Consider the following 20,089-nt stretch of genomic DNA (forward strand, 5'->3'; position numbering starts at 1 on the left):
ATGACTGAGAAAAAAAAAGTTAGGAAAAAAGATTTTTTTGACTGGTGCAAAAAACTGATTTTTTTTCCAGAACTGCAGGAGAAATCAGATTCACTTTAGTCTGCAACACAGCAATTTTTCATTGTTGTTGCTGAACATGTTATATGAAAGGACTTAATACCAGAAGCCATGTACTTAAGCTGAAACAAGTTAAGACTATGTCCTCAAAACACATTCCTTTGTCAAATTTAACATTTTCAGGCCTTCTGCTTATACCTTTTAAGGGGCAAAATAAATCACTCCAAGCAAATAAGCAGGAACAGTTTATTGTGGCATTGGCAGCCTTACCTTTCTCAAATAATAAGGAGTTCTCTAAATATTTTTTTTTACCCCCCAATTTAAATATTTCATCTACATCTGCATTGTTACTTTATAAAATTTCTTTAATATCTGCATCTCTTCACCTGATTTAACACAAAAACAGAAGCAAAAGAACAAACTCTCGGAAACATAAGGAGTTACATCATGGCAAATGTATTCTTTAATAGAAAGTAAGAAAAACCTCGCTACATATCTTTATTCAGAACAAGGAAAAACATAAATATCCACAGCTCTGTTCCATTTGGTAGGATTTTAAGATCCATCTATGCATGTATAAGCACAGAACACACAGTTTTAGCCACACTGGAACCACCTTAACAGAGATTTTATGCTCCATAGTTTTCACATGCATTCCATCCTTGGTGTGCTGATTATAGTACAGGGATTCTGTTCTTCATCTACAGCAGTTTCAATTTAGGAATACACCATAAACCAACTTAGAGAAATATCCATTAGTTGCTAATAGAAAGAAACACAGGAAGGTCTCACAACAGTTTACTAAAACATGAAGGTTTTTTTTTAAATCACAGTTTTCAAATATAAAAATTGGATTTTCCCTATTACTGAAATATATTTACATGAACATTTTAAAAAGATGGTCTGTAATTTAGATCTAATCACTGTCATCTGAATCACCTCCAGACCCCTCATCGTTGGATCCTTCCGGTTCAGATTCATTACCAGACCCTCTACCAGAACCCTCATTGTCAGATCCTCTCTCAGAATCTCTGTCAGAGTCAGCACTGCGAGAAGCTGGGCGAGATTCATTTTCTGAACCACCAGAACGACTTCTCCCCGACTGTACAGACTCATTGTCAGACTGCTCCGAATCCGACCGCCTCCTTTTTCTAGGCGGCCTGTCGCTGTCAGAATCTTCCTCAGATTGGTGGACACTGGACCTCTTTGGACTACCGGCCTCACTACCAGATTTGTTTCTGTTATCAGAATCACTATCAGAAACAATGTGTTTACTGTTCTGCTGTTCCGCATCATCTGAATCACTGTTGCTATTCCTAGCATGTCTGTAGAGAAAAGAAAAAAAAATCCAGTATTAAAAGATGCTATCCTTAGCTTAGAAATAAAATGAGACACCAGGATTTGAGCAGTGCTAGTGCTATCAGAATGAGAATGAGTGGAATTAATTTGCAGTGGAAAGTGATGTTGTGAGTACAATGAAAGGCTTCTCGTTATCTTTGCACTATCTCACTATTATTAACACTGCAGTTTCTCTTGAAAGCATGCATTGAAAGTTCATACAAAGTTAATTAAGGTTCTTACCCGTCATCAGCAATTTTGAGTTTATCCTCATCAGAAGAATCATCACTTGATGAAATGATGGCTTTTGATTTGATCTTTCCTTTCATTGAAGGAGGCAGACGTTCTGGTTTGGGCTGTATAGGGAAAAAACAACAGGTTGCTTGTTCATGTGTCTGGTTAAAGCATAGTGCCCGAATGCAGAAACATATTCAAAAAAACAGACATGCTTTTAACAGTTCTAAAGTCATTAGATCAAAACTTTCCACTTACTATCACTTAATTCTAGGTAGCTTTGGAAATACCCTTTTCATCCTTGAAGCAGCAATAGCAACAGGCGAGGAGGATAAAATAAGCTCAAAGGCAGTTTGCCACAAGAAGTTTTGTTGTAATTTTCAGCATTAATAAATCTCTCTTGACTAGGGTAATGCTGAACTCCCAGTGCATATTTACAAAGTCATGCAGTTATTCAGGGTTTAACTTACAGCCTTCTTTTTCTCCGCTTTGGGTGGACGTCGTTTTTTAGGTCTTGGACCATTGTCATGTTCTTCATCATCACTCCCCTCATCTGCCTTCTGGGGTCTTAAACAGAAATGTATGACATAACGCACAACATCGCAAAAAAACCTTAACACGTGCAAAAATACCAGTCTCAAGAAATGTCCAGTTTATGAAGTGTTACTTATACTTCTTTTACAGAGTGGCTGTTTAAGTCTTATAACGTGCAGGTGTAAATAAAAATTAATCATGTGACCTCTTGACAAGGGTTCCTTTTTTAAACTGTTATGAAAGACTGCTTGAGAATATACTTAAAAGCCATACTATTATTTCTCAGAGAAGTATAACATTTACAGTATCAGTTACCTCCTCCTCTTCTTCTTCTTTCTCTCGCTCTCCTCTTCTTCCCCATCTTGTTCACTGCCACTGCCCTTTCTCTTCTTTTTCTTTCTAGACACAGGCAGATCTTCATCACTGTCATCGTTGACAAACTCATCAAATTCCCCTGCTCCTTTTTTGGCACGCTGCAATAAATAAAAGCCCCACAATATAGCCTATTATTCACCTTCCACATAAAAAGCTACCAGAAAACAATTCAAAATAGAAACTTCATCTGAACATGTTTTCAAAGATACGAAAGCACAGACCTTCTTGGTCAACTTTCCCATAATCTCTAGATTGATAACATTAAGAAAGTGATTCCAAATTCGTACATGATAAAATAATGATCTTCTGTTATTTTAAGAATTGAATAGAACAGACTTTGGTGGTGACATCGTGCTTGGAACTTTTAAGTATTAGCTTTCAATTTTTACATTGGGGTATTAAGCCTGTACAATTTCACTCAGTGGAGCCTAGCAGCTTGAAATTAAAAACCTTTGCTACTGGAAGAGATTGTATAGCCAAAAGGGAAAATGAAAGAGATTAAAAAAAAAAAAAATTCTGTTCTACCCTGCCTCCACCGCCACCACGTTTTTTCTCCTTTGATCCTTCTACTTCACCAGTGAACATCAGAATATTCTTGGTTTTCTCCACATATTGTGCTCTTTGTTCCAGAAGTTTCTTCTGCTCTTCTTTTTCTCTTAGGCGCTTCTCTTCCTGAAGCAGAGAGAAAACTAACCATTACTATTGTATTTGTAGCACCGCGGTGATTATAATTGCAGCCATATAAATTATTTGCTGACAAAAAAATTGAAAAGTTACTTTTGTGTCAGAGCAGAAGGTCCACATGGCAAAAAAAAAAAAAGTTTTCTACAAGCCTATTACAGAATAGGCAAAAGTCCAAAGGAATTGTTGCACCAAGTGCTTCCTCATCCAGCCTGTCAGTAGAGAAAACTGACAGCAGACCTTCTAGAGCACCAATTTTATTTCATCATAAAAATAAAAATCTGTTTCTGAGGCTATGGGGAAGAATAAGCATCACCTATTAGCTATAACATTTTCTGATAGCACTTACTACAACTAAGAAAATTATCTACTAGACATTTTATCAGTAACACCAGGTACCACCACAGCACAACAGGGGCATATATATTGTTGATAGGTGTACTTTTTAAAAATAAAGTATACTTTTAAAAAATGTAGTATACAGAATGTAACAGAATAAAACCTGTTCTTTAAGTAGTTTTTGGCGAAGCAGCTCCTTTTCTTGCTCTTGCTTTGCACGCAGCTCCCTCTCTTCTTCATCCTGCTTGCGTGCCCGAGCCACATGATACTGGGCTTGACTCAGTAAATCAGAGCACTGCCTGTAACATGCAATGTTTTCAAGTAAAGGAAGGTGGCAGACAAATACTACAAGAAGAAAGAGTTTTATAAAGGGGATGCATCACAACACTATGTTCATATTACCAACACTGAAAAAAAAAGGTGCCAGAAATAGAAGCATAGAGGAGTAAAGCAGTATGGATTTTTGAGTAAGCTAAAGCACTTTCTAGTAAGCTAATTTATCTTTAAATTGCAATATACAATTTCCAAAATATTACTTCACAGTTAAAATTTAGCCAATTCACATTTAAAAAAAAAACGCCACATGAACATAAAAAGAATCATCCCAACTAATTTGGACAGCTTCAGAGGCATGGTTAGTAAGAACTCGTATTTAATCACAACATACTAGCAAACCTAATCAGAAAGCTAAGTAGAAATTCTATCTTAAAAACCCAATTGTGTAAGAGTTAAGCTGGCATATAGTATTCAAATCTCATGAAACATTAAGGCAAGGCACTTTCAATACCCTCTTAGCTTATGTTACCATGGCATTTCTTTTAATATTAATACTTTCTTCTCTGTACAAAGTGCTTTAATGATACCCATTTAAGACGTGCAGTGCATGATGACCAACAGACGTTATTTGTATATGGCTATGAACATCTTAGAAGAATGTGCAATAAATGAAATACAGGCCATATTGAGTGAAAACCTACTCGTTACCCTGAGCAAAAGGTAAAGCAGACTAGACTCTGCAAAACAAGTTTGTAGTTTTTCAGTAACTGACCCATGCTATTCACCCATGAACTACCTCAAAAAATTTCCATGAAAGCAAACCTGTTAGATTATTATGTTTACAGTCAATATGTAAATAAATGTCACTGTACTCTCATTGATGGAAAATTTGCCATTAAAACAGCTAAAGTTTTGCAGGCTCCACCTAATTAATGGCACACACAACATGTTGAGAGCTTTAGACTACACAAAAACATTAGAAAACAAAGACAGGAGAAGAATGAAATAGTAATAGGGAGCAACCCTGCACTTGTATTTCTACTGTTCTAAGAAATTGTCAGTTGAAATTTTGTAATGCAATTTTATAATGAAAAAAACAAGACAAAAATATTCCACTTGGTATCTGAATGAAGGATTTGTTTGTGGTTCAGTGTTTTGTTTTGTTTGTGGTTTTGGGTTTTTTTTGTTTTTTTTTTACCTGGCTTCTGTAGCAGCAAGCGCCAAGTCAAATCTCATTTTATCACCTACTTTACTCAAGTAACTGAAGTACCTGCATGGAAAAACAACAAACAAAATGAAGCAAAAATGGCATTACTTACATATTTATTGTAATTTTGCCTTAAAACAAAGCATTTACTCCTACTTTACAATCCTATAATACTCAACAGAAGAGGAAACCTCACCAGTTTTCTTTGTGTGCAGCCCTTTTTAATACAACAGTATAAAAGTACATTCAGAGTTCTCAAAATTTAAAACATTTGAAAACCACTCTAGAGCAGAACAAAAACCCAGAAAGATTCTAAAGAGAATTCTAAGATTTCGTTTACTGGCTCCCAGCAATAAGTACATAGCTGACTCCAGCAGATTTATTCCATATCTGTCACAGCTTAAGTGCTTGAAACCAGCATAAGAAAAGGAAGGAAAACGTATTTATCAAAAATCCTTCCAGAACGGCATCCTTGAACCTAGATGACAGGCCCCTGCAAATACAACATACCTTCAAGTAGATGGGTAAGCTATGATGATCAGTGTTTTGAAAACAGTTTCTCTAATTCATTTAAAGGAAAATTACTTTCTAACTTAAGGTTGCCACAGTTTCTTCCCAAATTGCAGAGACATTTTAAATGAAGTGGTTTTGTGCTAGACTGAACTCAAATTCTTGTGCGTATGAAGAAAGTAACTCCTTGCTCAAGTTTTAGATTATGGAAAATATTTTCCAAAATGTGATAGACATCTGAATTTTTAGTTAATGGGTACAAAATTAAGGCTTTCATGCAACTTTCTCAAGACAATAAACAACAAGTTTCTAACTGAAATTCAGTTAGAATTTGTTTGAATGTTTAGTTTGCATTATGTGAAGCACTAGAATTGTGAAATGCTTGCTTGTATGAAAGGCTCGCTTTAGTTGTCAAAATTACTGAAAGGCAACCTCTAGCCTCAACATAACAGCAGAGTTAGGAATGCAGCTACACCAGCAACACCTAGGAACAGAATAAATGGTTGAAAGCTTTCTGTCCAAAGATGGTGATGATTGGATCCGATTAATTATACTGTTTTCTGCCCAGAATATTTTTTTAAAGAGAATAAAAAGATCTGAAAAGCACTTAATAAACTGCTTCTGTTCATAAGCCATGGGAGTGCTTAGGTTTTACTTGCCAAGAGGATGGCAAAATTAGTTTTCAAGGACTGATGGTCATTAACTAGGCTTATATAATAAAAACAGATTTGCTTTTGAGCCTTACAGGTTTGTTTTGAAAGAAACTGTCCAAAAAAGTATTATATTTGTAGAATAACTTCAACATTTTTTTTCAACTATGCTCTTCCAGGAAGAAGGGCATGTTGGTCAGAGTAATACAAAAACCCTTTGAGAAATACATATTGGCCACCTGGCCAAACAAAACTTGCTCTGGAACAGTCTGAACACATACATTTGTCAGGCCCAATCTTTGTTTTCCTACTAGAAACTCTAGAATTACACAGTGTTTCACAGAAGCTGACCGCTCACTCTTCTAACCAGATTTGTGACCTACACTGCAGATTTACTGTAAAGGGAACAACAAAATAGACTATAATGACTAGAAATAAATCAGCTTTACCTGTGGGCTAGCTCCAATTCTTTCACAGCATTAAGCACCTCCTTTAGATTGCTTTTTTCATCTTTCAGGACAGACGTAGCTAGTCTTTGTAGCACTAAAGCCACATTAAACATAAGGACTGTATCACTTGGTGCTACGTGCCTGGCCTGTAAATAAAACGCGTGTTTTTAACACATGCTGCAACACGATAAAGAGGTACACTGAAGTGACACAGAGAATAAACACGATTATTTCAATCCAAGACTACTGAATTAAAGAGACAAACATGCATCAGCTTACAGTCATTCTATTCTGTGATACATATTTTATATTCATACCTTTAACAAAGTTTGTTTGCATTCCTGTAATTTGCCACATTTGAAGAGTGCCCGGGCCAAATATAACAATACTTCAGTATTTTGATGCTTATAGAACTTTCTGAGGCAGTTTTCATACTGAAATATTAAAAAAAAAAAAAAGGTGACAATTGTTCGTTATTTTGGTTAGCTCACTCCAGCAAATGTTTCTATTCCTAAAAAGCATATATATTCCTGCTAATATTCCTTTTGTTTGTTTAATTAAGTGTTTCATGCTATACGGATGCCTTCTTTTCACTGACCAAAAAATTCTTTCTGCTACTCCATAGCAAGTACCTGATTCTTCTGGAAAGTGACAGCAGTCCAGGAGGCTCTGTAGGTCTTAAAGTACAACGGAATACTTTGCAAGTACCATCCATCGTAACAAAGTCCAACAAACACGACTCATTTTAAAAGCACTCAATTATTCTCTGCAATATGGGGAGGGGAATCTACTTTCTTTGTTCATGTAAGATATTTTACAAATGGAAATATATTTAATGTGGTAATTCCATATATCTGATGCCATCTGTTAAAAAAAGTCCACACCTTTCAGGTAACGTCAAATTTGTTCTGTCCACCTATCCCATGTCAAGGGATATCTAGTTTTCTAAAGCGTAAGAGAAGACTTGTTACTATAGGTTTGTGAGTCTACAATTAAAGCTTCAAACAGCTGTGAAACCTATCTTTCAGTAACAAGCGCCTTTTGTTTGATATACTCTTTTCTCAAGGAATCATTCACCCTTTCTAAACCTCCAAAATAATAAGAAATACAAGATAATTTTTATTTCCAGTTCAAATACAGAAACTGCCCTGAACTGCAATGCCTGAAGTCACTACTCTTGGATCTCACAGGGTTGTGAGCACCCAATTTTCTTTCACCTTTCCAGTCAAAGATTTTGTATTTAGCTTAAGACTGTCTCGGATTTCCATGCTTTATGGTAGAGATCTCAGTGGAATAATTGTTATGGCTGCAGTAAGCTAACCTACTAAATTCAGTTAGTCTCCCTTTGAGTCCAAAATCACGTATTTCAGACTGGCTTGTAATGACTGCATATCAGAACCCTGGGAACAATAAAACACTTCAGTAAACAAACACATTCCTATTAGAAAATGAGTACAATATTTTTCTGACAAATCAAAAGGTGAAAATGATACCCAATTTCCCACTGTAATTCACTGCTTAAACAATAGCTAAAATGAGATTTTCATTAGGCTTTCTGTCAATAAAAACAGACAAGCTGTTAAAAAAACAACAGACTCCGTTCAAACACAACAGAATGATGAATCTGACTGTGTTACTAAAGCTTGTTAACAGTAGTTCACTGGAGCACTGCTCAGGTCTTGGTAAGACAAGAAAGGCTTAGTATCTCTTCCTTATAACCATCACAAAAAGCTTCAGGATAGGTCTGAATTAAGTATTTTTGAGCCTTAATGTGGACTCAGTCTTATGGAAACAAATTTGTTCTAGGCTTCTGTCCTGTCCAACATACACCTTTTTTTAAGCTTACTTGTATGTTTTTGATCAACTAATTGAGTCAGTTTAGCTTGAATAGGTTGATACTTGGAAGCTAGCTTGCTTGAGCAGGTTGAACTAGATGACCTCAGCAGATTTCTACCAACATGAATTACCTTGTCATATTAACTGTGGTGAAAGAAATCATGGTACAGTCACTTTTCAGACAGCTCTGACTGTTATTTATGCAATCATTTGCAAGAACAAAAATAGGAAGTGTCGCTATTAAAAAAATCCCAGCTGCAAATTGCATTTACTTACTTCAGTAAAATCTGAATGTAAAATCACATTCAGTAACTACACTGAAACCTCTCTGACTAGAAATTAATTCCAAAACCAAAATTCTAACCCAATTATGTTTTATCTGTGCTACCAAAAAAAAGTGTACAAGCTGGGAGGTGCTTTGTTACCCCTTACCCACGCATTTGGCAGTTTGTTTTTAAATCTAGACTTGACAGCCAACAGCATGCTAGAAATAGACTTAGAGCTTGTTAAAACATTCTTCAGAAACTTTCACAACTGCTATGACAGCAGAGAAACATCCAGAAATCACCTAATGCAACATATTACGTAGTTCAATTTAGAGATATTACCATCTGCACAGCACTGATGTACTGTTTCTGTTCTACGTAGATATGTGCCAAATTCAGCCACACATCACTGATATCTGCTGTTGCCTCTCTCACTTGGGCAAAAACATCACGAGCTTCACGGAAATATCCTTTATGTGCCAAGACAGCTCCTAAGGGGAAAGTAATATGTACAGTGTAAGCTTCCAGGTTCATGTACTATGTACTCCTACCAAAGAAAACAAAATATTGCCTGAGTAAAGTTCCCCATCAAAAAAAAAGTGACATAGCTGCCATATGAAAGCTATTCTTTTCTGTGCTCCACTACATAGCATTCAGGCCCTGCAAAAACAATTCTATATTAAAGCATGAAACATGAGAACATCACGACCTCTGAAGGAGGTCTAGTATTTACCTATGCCATTAGCAGCATACAAATTCTTTGGATCATTTCTGAGTACTTGCTTGTAGATAGCTAATGCACGGTCTTGATGACGCTTCTCCTGCAGAAAGAAATATTCCAATTGATCACTCATTTCGATAATGGGATATTAAAATATCTACCCAGAAGTTTTATGGACTACAAGCTGCCACACAGGCATGAAGAAAAGGCTCTGAGCAGCTAACAGCATACAAAAACTAAGTAAATAAAACCACACAGAGAGCAGACAGACGCGCATTACCTTTTCTCTGTCTCTTGTGGGTTGATGTAGAGTCTGCAACCAGACGTTGCCAAGAGCCAGCATGGAATAAGTATCATTTTGTGTGGAGGGCTGTTTCAATATTCTTTCAAATTTCTTCTGTCCTGGACCCCACTCTTGTTTAGCCAAATGAAGATTGCCAATCAGAGACCAAGCATCCGGATGGTCCTAAATAAAAATTCACTGTAAGTTGCAAAAGCACTGTTTTCCCTTGCAAGGTTAGTTTTCCAAGTGCAAAATGCTATTTTTCTTAAATAGAATTCCATATTAAAAAAACCCCAACAAACAAAATGCAGAGAGCAGATTACAGTAGTCCTCCCTTTTTCCCCTAGTTTACGTGAACAAAATAAAAATGCAACAAAAGGAAAATAAAATTTTAAGTTAGTATTTTGAAGTGTTTAAACTTTAAACACTTGAAGGGTTACAAACCTGATTTATCTGAAGTGCTTCTTTAAACCAATCAGAAGCCTCATAAAAATTTCCTTTATCCCTAGCCATAGCTCCCAAGCGCAAGTAGCCTAAAAACAAAAATAGAAAATAAAATAAAAATCAGGGAATACATGACATCCCTTTGGTGGGGATGGGGAGCAAGTGAGCAAAGGCATGCAAGTCTATATTTTTGGAGTACAGCATGATTTACCAATAATTAGAAGTCTTACATCTGGAGATTGGACTATAAAGATGATGCAGGCCTTAATAAAAGAAAAAGGCAGGGAAAACAACAGGGTATAGCAGGGTAGGTAAGCGGGCCCCAAAACTACTATGAAAAGAAGTGAAGACACAAATAAGGAGACCAGAAGACACTGTAAATGGGAAGATTTTGATACTATAAAGGAGGACTGTGGAACTAAAATAACAAATGTTTCTTACAATCAACGTAATTAGGATGTTCTCTTAAAATGTTTTTATACAGCTTTTCCGCTTCATGAAATTCACACATCGCCTCATACAGTCTGGCAAGGTTATAGGACGTTGTTACAGAGATAGCATTGTAATAATGCTCATCATGTTCAGCTTCTGCTTTTGCACGATCCAGTGATGCCAAAAAATATTTCTGAAGTATAAAAAGAAAAAAAGGAATAAAGCACTCCAGAATATTTTTAAAGGAAAACTTCTAGGTGATCAAGAGAGTCAATTCAAACTTTGAGTAATCACATACCTTCGCTTCTCCTAGGTTTCCCAGCCTGAAGTGCAGAGCACCCACATTATTCAAAATCTCTGGTGGGACATCAGCCTGTACTTTCTCTTGCAGAATGCGTGTGGCTGTACCATAGGCTGACAGCGCACCCTTTACAAAGAAGAAGAAAGTGGATGAAAGAAGTAAGAGAATGAGCTCTAAGTGCTCTTATGAAAAGCACACACATAATTCACCAAGTGTATATCAATTATACCTGTATATCAGTCTGTTCTAGAATTTGGGCTAGCTCAATCCATGCCTCTACATCATCAGGATATTGTTCTGTGACTTTCTTTAGATGTCCCTGAAAAACAGCAGAAAATAATTATGCCTCTTTGTGGACACACGAACTGTTTTAAAATTTTTTTAAAAATCAAAAGAAAGAGTGAAGGTATTAACCTTAACACTGGAAAGATATACCATACTGCAAAAAACCCCATGCTAAGCATCTGCACAATTTGATCACCAAAAAATTGCATTAGTTTCCTTAATTACTGTATTCTTCTGTAGAACATAACACTTACTTAAAGTCTTGGAGAAGCAGAAGCTACCACACCAACATGAGAAGCTAGAAAAATTATGTCTAACATTTTTTTTGCATTTATTTACCCATCATTAGATTTAAAACCCCTTTCATTTAAAAAAAGCATAACACTGTCCTTCTGGATAAGCTAAGACAAGTGTTATCTGGAAATCACTAGCTAATTTGCTGTCTTCAGGCAATCACTAGCTAACTTACCATCTTCAGAGAATTTTAGTACATATGGGGAGAATTCTGCCTTTTTCATAGTACCAAATACAAACATGAGGCTGGGGCGCCTCTAAATTCCTGGACTTGCTTTAGCCAGAGTCCAGGAGGAATCTCAGTTCTGTCCAGAAGCTGTGACTCTCCACAGTCAGGAGGATCTCTCACGACAGCCAATATTAAATATTCTATACCGACAGCCAAGTAACCCTGAGTTTTATGCAGCTTAAGGTACAGTCTGATTTCAAGTCTAATTTTCAAGTTCTACTCTTGTATGTAAAAGTATGATGCCAGCAGAAGCAAAACTCACCTTTGCAATATCCCGTTTCTCCTGGTCTTCTGAAGCTGCATAGAGGGATCCAAGGATTTTCATTGTCTCGTAATTGTTAGGATAGGCTTTCAAAACTTTTTCAAAGCATTGTGATGCATTCTCTTTGTCCCCTCGATAAATGTACATTTGACCCAATCCAAAAAATGGAAGTACAAAAGAGGATGAGGCAAACTGAGTGGCCTGGTAGTAATACTGGAAAGCTTGATCATAATCCTCCTAATTAAAAATAAATAAAGAACAGGTAGTGTTTTCACAGGTAAGCTATGTATGAACTTTTATAACACAGACTTTTAAGTGTAATCTCAAAGGGGGCTTTTAAAAACTGACCTACCTGTACATGAAAAGACCTAGCCAGCTGATAACAACTCTCCGCCTGCATTGCTTCAACTTCTGTATTATGGAAAGCATGAAGAGCCAAGTGTTGTACCTTACCATAGTCCTGAAAAAAAAAGAAAGTTAAATGACATTTGAAAGCCTTCACTTTATTTATGGTCAAGTGATTTATTATTTAAATAAGCATAACTAGGAAGTACAAGAAAGCTTTAGCCATAGCACTGACTAAACTAATAACAGATTTTAGTGTTTACAGTTCTTTGCTCTACTTCATATACTTTAAAGCACGGGAGGGGGGAGGAAAATAAAAAAAACCCACGAGACCCAAAACCCCTTCAGGATACAAAAATGACCTTGACTTAAGAAATAAGGGTATCTTTTCTTGGCTTTCTTGAGAAACATTTTTACAAAATTTCAATCTAAAACTTTACACTTGTCCACCTACATTAACAGTTCCATATTAGGTACCACTTAGCCTGATGACATGAGATTAATCTAACACCAGAATCCTTCCTGTTCAGATGTCACCGCGTACTTAACTGTAAAATTCCATAGACCTCTTACCTTCTTGAAGAAGAAGTGATTAGCCAAGTGATTCAACACCATTGGATTACTGGGATCAATCGTGTAAGCCCTAGAAAGGAGTTGGACGCCATTCTTGATGGAGTCAGCCTAAATGAAACATTGACAGGTATCAGCAGCATCACAATAGCTGTATCTTATTAATATCTTCAAAACTATTCTTCAGTCTAGCCTGCTGCAGGAAGTGTCGACAAAACCTTGCTGTGCTCACAAAGTAAATTCTTGCCCATGGAATTATTTATTAAAATTTGACTTTAGAATATTTTTGGTTGTCTCTGTAGTTTTAGGAAAGAAAACGCTTGTGCCCAAAGTTTTTGGAATTCTTCACGGAAGTCTTAACAGTTATTTTTTTTCCCATGATGTAGCAAACTAAGTAATTTTCAGACATTCTGTGCTAACAAAAGATCTTTCTGAGGAGCTATGTGTTCTACAGATAGCATACCACTGAATTTTAGCAACTTACAATTATGTAACCTTTGTTTTTGGTTTTTTTTTTTTTACATAAGGTCCCTTCCTCCACTGATAACTTATTTAGCATGGAGTAACCATCTCAGACCTTATAATCCCAATTATAAGCATATGTACTTTTCTCATTATACAACATCTAGAGAGTTTTAGGATCACCAGTTTATCATAGTTTCATCAGCCTAGTTAAAATACGTTCTTGCCTGCTCACTGGTCTACTACATGGTATGCGTGCCAAGGCAGCTTAAATACGACTTTAACACCTGTTTGAAAGCTTGTATTTCTTAAAGCCCATGAGTAATCTCCTGAGACTGTCTTTTACCTTGACCTTCCTGTTAGCATGATACCCTTTCAAAAAAAATTCCTGATGCTCTGGAATAGACCTGCCATTGCAAGTGATGTCTCCAAGTATCTGAGGACTTTCAGAGCATCCTGAGTACAAACTGATTTTGTTAACCTTTACAGAGTCACAAATGACTAGGTAAGGCTGGCTATTATACATAACTATTGCTCATTAAAGTAAGATTTTGAAATCAGCACTTTTGTTTAAGTGATGGGACATGCATTCACACATCTCACCACTGATTTTTATTATTTTAATTAAAATAGTTAACCTAGCACTGTTTTTCTCTACTTAACACCTCTATAAGCAATGGAGTTCAAAATTTTTAACAATAGAAGTTATTCAGAATGTGCTGCTCACATAAAAAGTACATATCTATAACATCATTCAACAGTGACAGAGACTTAAAATTATTTAACCACAAAAGTTATTATGCCTTTTAAAAACTGGACTACCTTTAAAAGAACAAAAAGTTTGCTTTTTTAGGTAAGAAGAAAGTAAACTGAGTATGGATTCTTGTTAAGTCAGACCCACCTCTTTATTATTGAGTTCCAGAACAGCCAGTCCAACCAAAGCCCCTACGCATTTTGAATTTAGCTCCAGAGCCCTAAAAAAGAGCTTTTTCCAGCTTGTTCAGTTTCACGAAGCAGTGGCCCATACCTAATCGAACCTCAGCTATAAAACAAGATGGGACAATTCAGAATCGCAAAATTTCAGCTTTATGACTTTTTAACATTCTGGACATCAATTAAAATGAAAGCAGAATTTTTAATATTTCTTTAAAACCAGTAAAGCCATCTAATGATTTGCTGCTTTTTAAAGGCAGCCTCCCACACTTGGCAGCAAAACTAACAGATTAGTAAGACTCTATTTCTTCATACACCCCAGAACACTGGTATCTCCAAAAGACTCTGACACTAAACAAATAAAAAATATTTTTATGGAAACGTATTAAAAAATAATAGAGAAAGGCATTAAAAAATTGCCAGATTGAAGGGCTGCAAATTTCTTAGGCAGCGTAAATTCACCTGAGACTAGTAGGCCTTCGCAAAACACAGACAAATAAAAAAGTTAGCTACACCTTCCTCCTCAAATGATCAACTGATTCACTGCTAACAAAATGCTTTTTATCAACCTCTCACTTTTCTGATCATGTACAGATGAACTAATACAGAGAATTCACATCATAGCGCCCTTTCAGACTGCCTGGGAACTAAGAATAGAGAGACATCTATATGCAACAATTTCAAATCTGTGTCTGTGTGAAAAAGAGGAGCAAAAGAAAGATGTTTGTTCAGAAGTAAGGCTTGCATTTCTAAATCCACCTTCGCAGCAATGATTCTTATGCTAAACCAGACTATAAAATACACATCAACTTTGTAATAAATTCTTTTTCAGATACCTTATGGCAAAGTATATGACATCTCTCAAGAAACTTTAGATTATTCATTATCCTAATGCAAGTACTCTGAACTAATCTCTAAATCACAAGCATCACTTTTACATTGGTTACCTATAGCCTTCCCAGATTTTCACATTAAGAAAATCACACAACACACAGGAAAACTTACATCATGTACTATAGGTAGACTCTTAATTATTAATACTAATATATAGTTTTCTTAACCCTTACTCCAAGAGCTCACAGATAGGTTCTGTAACAGTCTTGAACAGTTTCCCCACTGCCTATACAATTTTAACTTGTCTTACATGCAACTTCTCATTTTCTAATAGCTCTTGAAAAGGTAATAATTTGAAAAAATGAAAAGTATTTTCCTAAACACAATTTTCTTCTCTAACAATTACAGAACACTTCACACTTGTCAACAAACACCTGATCTCCTCTATAATGAGGGCTGTGGGTTTTTTTTGACAGATACAGATCACAAAAAAGCCCTTTGATATTTGAAACAGGAAGACTTGAGTTAGTTTGCAAGCACAGCAAATACTTCCACTAGCAAATACTTTCTGTCTTACCTGGGCAACCTGGATTGGTACGCAATGCTTTCTTGTAGTAGGCAAGGGCTCCTCTATAATCTTTTTTGTTGAAAGAAATGCATGCTTTACCTGTTATAACATGACAGTTACAAATACATCAGAAATGTAAAAAAAAAAAAAAGTTATAAATCAGGTCATACATATTATTTGGTAAACTTATGCTGTGCAAATTTTCAAAAGTTAAAAATTAACAGAAAATTCGGACAACTACAACTTTTATTACCTTTGATCATGTCAAATACATGAAAAAATCAAACATGGGAACACACTAAATTTACAGTTTCATGGTTTTCTGCAGAAACTTAATTTTTTCCTGGTCCAGAGGAAAGACACTTACTAACACTAGATTAACTAGCAAACAAATTAAAATACAAGTGTCACAGCCCGCGGACCCCTCACTACTGGTTATCTTCACCTTCGACAGAGTCTACAGCTTCATTGGCATCATCAGGGAAATATAAGTAGCTGGACAGGGTTTCAGAAGATGCTAGCTAGCATTATAGTTTTTCCTAGCTCTTCCACCTACGTATACTTCCCAAGTTTAAAATAATCTCTGTCATGTGTTTCTGGTCAAAAGCACACATTTCTTTATCACATTCTTTCTCTCTACTCATACACACGCTCTCCTAAGCACATAATTCATTCCAAAAAATTAACTGGAGAGACCAGGTTTTTCTTACACAAATACCCATAAAGTCATACCAAGAAGGGCAGGAATATTATTTGGAGACTGGTTGAGCACAAAGTGGAATTGTGCATCAGCTTGGTCCATCTTATCACCTTCAAGCAGACAAAAGCAGGCTCTTCCCAACAAGTGATTCTAGGTAAGGAAAAAAATTTCCAATACATTTATCTTTGTAAAATATGAAGATTAGACTACGTGAATGAATAACTGGCTATGCTATAATGCTTTCTACAATTAATTAATTTCTCTTATATCAGGAAGAAAAATAAAACAAAAAGGGTCTTTATCATCCACTTCTAAAGTTCACATATTACCAAGCAAGAGAGTAACAATGACCTGGTTTTGTCTGGGACGGAGTTAACTTTCTTCATAGTAGCTAGTGAGAGGTTATGGCATGGATGATTTGGCACAGCATGACAGTCCTTTCTGGCACCCAACGTGGGTCTCAAGCGGTTGAGATGACAGATAGAGCGACTATTTGGAAAAATCATCCAATGCGTTGCTAGTGATACCACAGTTGTCCCCACTGCCCCCGTGATAGGTATTACAGCGATGCCAACTACTGCACCACCGTGCCTCCAACCCTGGTGTCTGCTATGACTACAAAGACCACAACTCCTGGGTTGTTCCAGCCCCACCTGCTACCGGTGCTCAGTGCAAGCATATCGCAACTACTCAAACTCTGATGCCCATTATGGCTGCCCCAAGTACATTGAAACGCACCCGTTAAGGCAACGCACACTGTAGGTACTCAAACTTTCATAAAAACCACAGCTACCCAAACTTTCATAAAAACCACAGAAATTACTACACAAGCCCCAGCACGTGCAACAACGACTCCAACCCCAGCACCCGGTGCGACTGCAAGCCCTACACCCACCAGCGCAACTGTCACTCCACCTGCTGTGCCAACTCCAACACAGCACCTGTGGCGCTGACTCCACCCACAATGACACCAGTCCCAGCGCCCAACATGGCAACTCCAATGCCGATGACTCCGACCCTGGCACCCACCACTGTGTCTCCAGCCATGGTCCTTCAGCAGTGACTCCAATCCTGATGCCCACTGCAGTGACTCCAACACTGGAACCAGTAACTGTCGCAATGCAAGGAGCAACGCAACCACGGCAACCAGTGCCCGTGAGGATTCCAACCCTGGACCAATCACAGCAGCTATTGTAGTCACTACTTAAACTTCATTGGACAGCACCTCAGGGTCTGTGCCAGCCCCTGACCAATCTCAGCAGCTATAGCAGTCACTACTCAAACTTCATTGGACAGCACCTCAGGGTCTGTGCCATTAGTAGTTGCCCCCATACTGAAGAAGAAAACAACACAGAAGTCAGCAAGTATAGGAAAGGAGGAAGGAGCTCCTCTTATGAGGGAAGAGGGAGAAGAAACTTACGACCTTGACAGTGAGGATGTGGGCTACTCAGAGCAGTGCCATCAAAAGCACGGGGTGAAGAAATTATAAATGAGACAGTAACCACCTGACCTCTATCCTTGGGTGAGCTGCGAGATATCCAGAAAGATTACAGCCCTCGTCAAGGCGAGCACATTGTCACCTGGCTGCTCAGATGCTGGGATAGCAGGGCCAGTAGCCTGAATCTAGAGGGCAGAGAAGCTAGACAGCTGTGATTCCTTGAGTTGAATTTATGATCTGTATTCACAAGGACTGAGTAACCAAAATGAGACTGGGACCCGCGCATACCACCCCACAAATCCATTCATCAGTAAGGAATACTGCAGCCAGTATTAGACAGGCCCTGCCTCCAGCCAGGTGGATCTACACCGGTAACATAAGGGTGAAAAATTCTTAGCTCGCTGGGCCCATGATGACTCAGACTATCAAGGAGGAGATGAAACATACAGATGGGCTCATGATGGAGGGGTGGACTTAACCATGGACACTATTGCACAGCTGATGAATTCATTTTTATAATGTTGATTGCTGCATAACCCTGCCATTGCATATTACCATTGTTATGACTGCTATATATTACACTAATGATATTGTATTAAGAATCACCCAGGTTCAATGGAACTAGAGCTGATGTAACATGTACACATGTAACTACACAAACTACTTACTTACAAAGAAACAAAACAAACTTACTACACAGACTTTAAAGCCTGAGCAGTTTCTATCTTCTCTTTAGCGAATCAATACTTGTTTTCTTTACAATCACTAAATAATTTACAAATACGGATTTTTAAACAGAATTTGGTTTTACCTGATCATACATGATAATTTTGTCAGCCATAGTATACAACAAGGTAGCTTGCGTAATGAGCTCCTTCTTGTTATCTTTGTTCTTCTCCTTTCGAGCCTGCTGTACGTAGTATGCTGCCAGAGTATCCAGACATGTCATCTGATCTTTTTCATGATCTCTATAGTCCAAGTTGCCATCTATGCGTGCAGCTTCCAACAGCTTCACAAAGTCTTCCGTTTTTCCTTGTTTGTAGTATTCCAGCTATAAAACAGTTATAATACAGTTTCAACAGACAATACTACCCTAGCAAGTAAGTAACATATCAAGTTGATGCTTTAGGTATCACACAGATTCTTTTTCCAGAACGCAGGGATAAATCAGACATACATGTAGGGATAATGAGGCATTCTGATACTGCCAAATATTTTTCTGTCATCATCCCAAATGTTTTTACATTAAAACACAAGTCTTACAGCTATTTATAAGTGAAAAATCAAGTTTGTCCTCTGAACTTCTTTGACTTTTTGCACGTTCCACCATAATTTCCATAGTATAGATACTGCTCCCCCATTTTTTATGAAGTGCATAATCAAAGGCACAAACTAGGAAAACTATGGATTGAGAAAAAAAAACCCAGAAAGCAGGCCTCAAGCAGCATTGTTTCACGGAAAAAAGACGAAATTAAAATCTTTAAATGCATATGTTAAATCAGAAATATCTGACCTAGAATCAGTGACTCAATCACCCCATTAAGCTCCTGTTCAGAATTCAGTCATCCCTGGTCATAAAAGGAAGTGGAAATTATTATTTGATTATCTGAACATAATATTTAAATATACAATTTGTATATATACTAACCGCTAAAGCAATCCATATGTGCAGTTGAGTGTGTTCCTGTTTCAGTATACTTATAACTTCATCACCCTCCGGTAACTGATCGAAGTCAAGCTCAATAACCTAGAACCAAACAATACAGATTTTCTTTTCACAAAGCACTAACAACGTTACCTATCGTTGAGCTCAAAGAAAGCCAGACATTTCAGAGCACAAAACATAAATAAATATTTCTGTTTAAACAAGGTTGTGGACAAAGAAATAAGTGGTAATGTATCGTATTCTGTAAAATAAAAAAAGTAATGCCCTCTCAGAATGTCAGGGAAAAGGCAGCCCAATGTTTGCAACACCAGTCAGGGAGAATAAGCAGAGCTGCTGACTCAACTTCTTTCAACATAGGCTTCAGGCTCAGAATTTTTACAGTTCAGCTAATAACCAACTTGATTGCACACTACTGAATTTCTACAGGTAATACAAGATCTAGGATACAGCAAAAATCTTCCAAGTAATTGGGTACCAGAGAATCAAAACCTAGGATTTACCTCAGAGCCCTGAAACTTTGTAAAGTCATCTTTATGGACAAGAAAATTAAGATATTATTGAAGTGGCAAA

At 37.0% G+C, this 20,089-nt stretch overlaps 1 protein-coding gene across 1 annotated transcript; it reads right to left on the minus strand.

Annotated features, from left to right (window-relative positions):
* Positions 1-627: 627 nt before the first annotated feature.
* CTR9 (CTR9, Paf1/RNA polymerase II complex component) lies at positions 628-19,600 on the minus strand (the record flags this gene model as incomplete). The annotated part of the gene is given in 25 exon segments (XM_010081376.1): positions 628-1,382; positions 1,639-1,751; positions 2,100-2,196; positions 2,479-2,636; positions 3,064-3,210; positions 3,722-3,857; positions 5,033-5,104; positions 6,651-6,796; positions 6,968-7,084; positions 9,095-9,243; positions 9,486-9,573; positions 9,754-9,939; positions 10,201-10,289; positions 10,642-10,825; positions 10,931-11,059; positions 11,163-11,252; positions 12,004-12,240; positions 12,356-12,463; positions 12,922-13,029; positions 14,282-14,363; positions 14,365-14,422; positions 15,725-15,814; positions 16,448-16,565; positions 18,665-18,904; positions 19,502-19,600. Coding segments are annotated over 25 exon segments (3,450 nt in total), but the record flags the coding sequence as incomplete, so codon positions are not given.
* Between the last annotated feature and the right edge of the window lie 489 nt (positions 19,601-20,089).

Source organism: Pterocles gutturalis, unplaced genomic scaffold, assembly GCF_000699245.1.
Source record: "Pterocles gutturalis isolate BGI_N339 unplaced genomic scaffold, ASM69924v1 scaffold22304, whole genome shotgun sequence".
Taxonomy (NCBI): Eukaryota; Metazoa; Chordata; class Aves; order Pterocliformes; family Pteroclidae; genus Pterocles; species Pterocles gutturalis.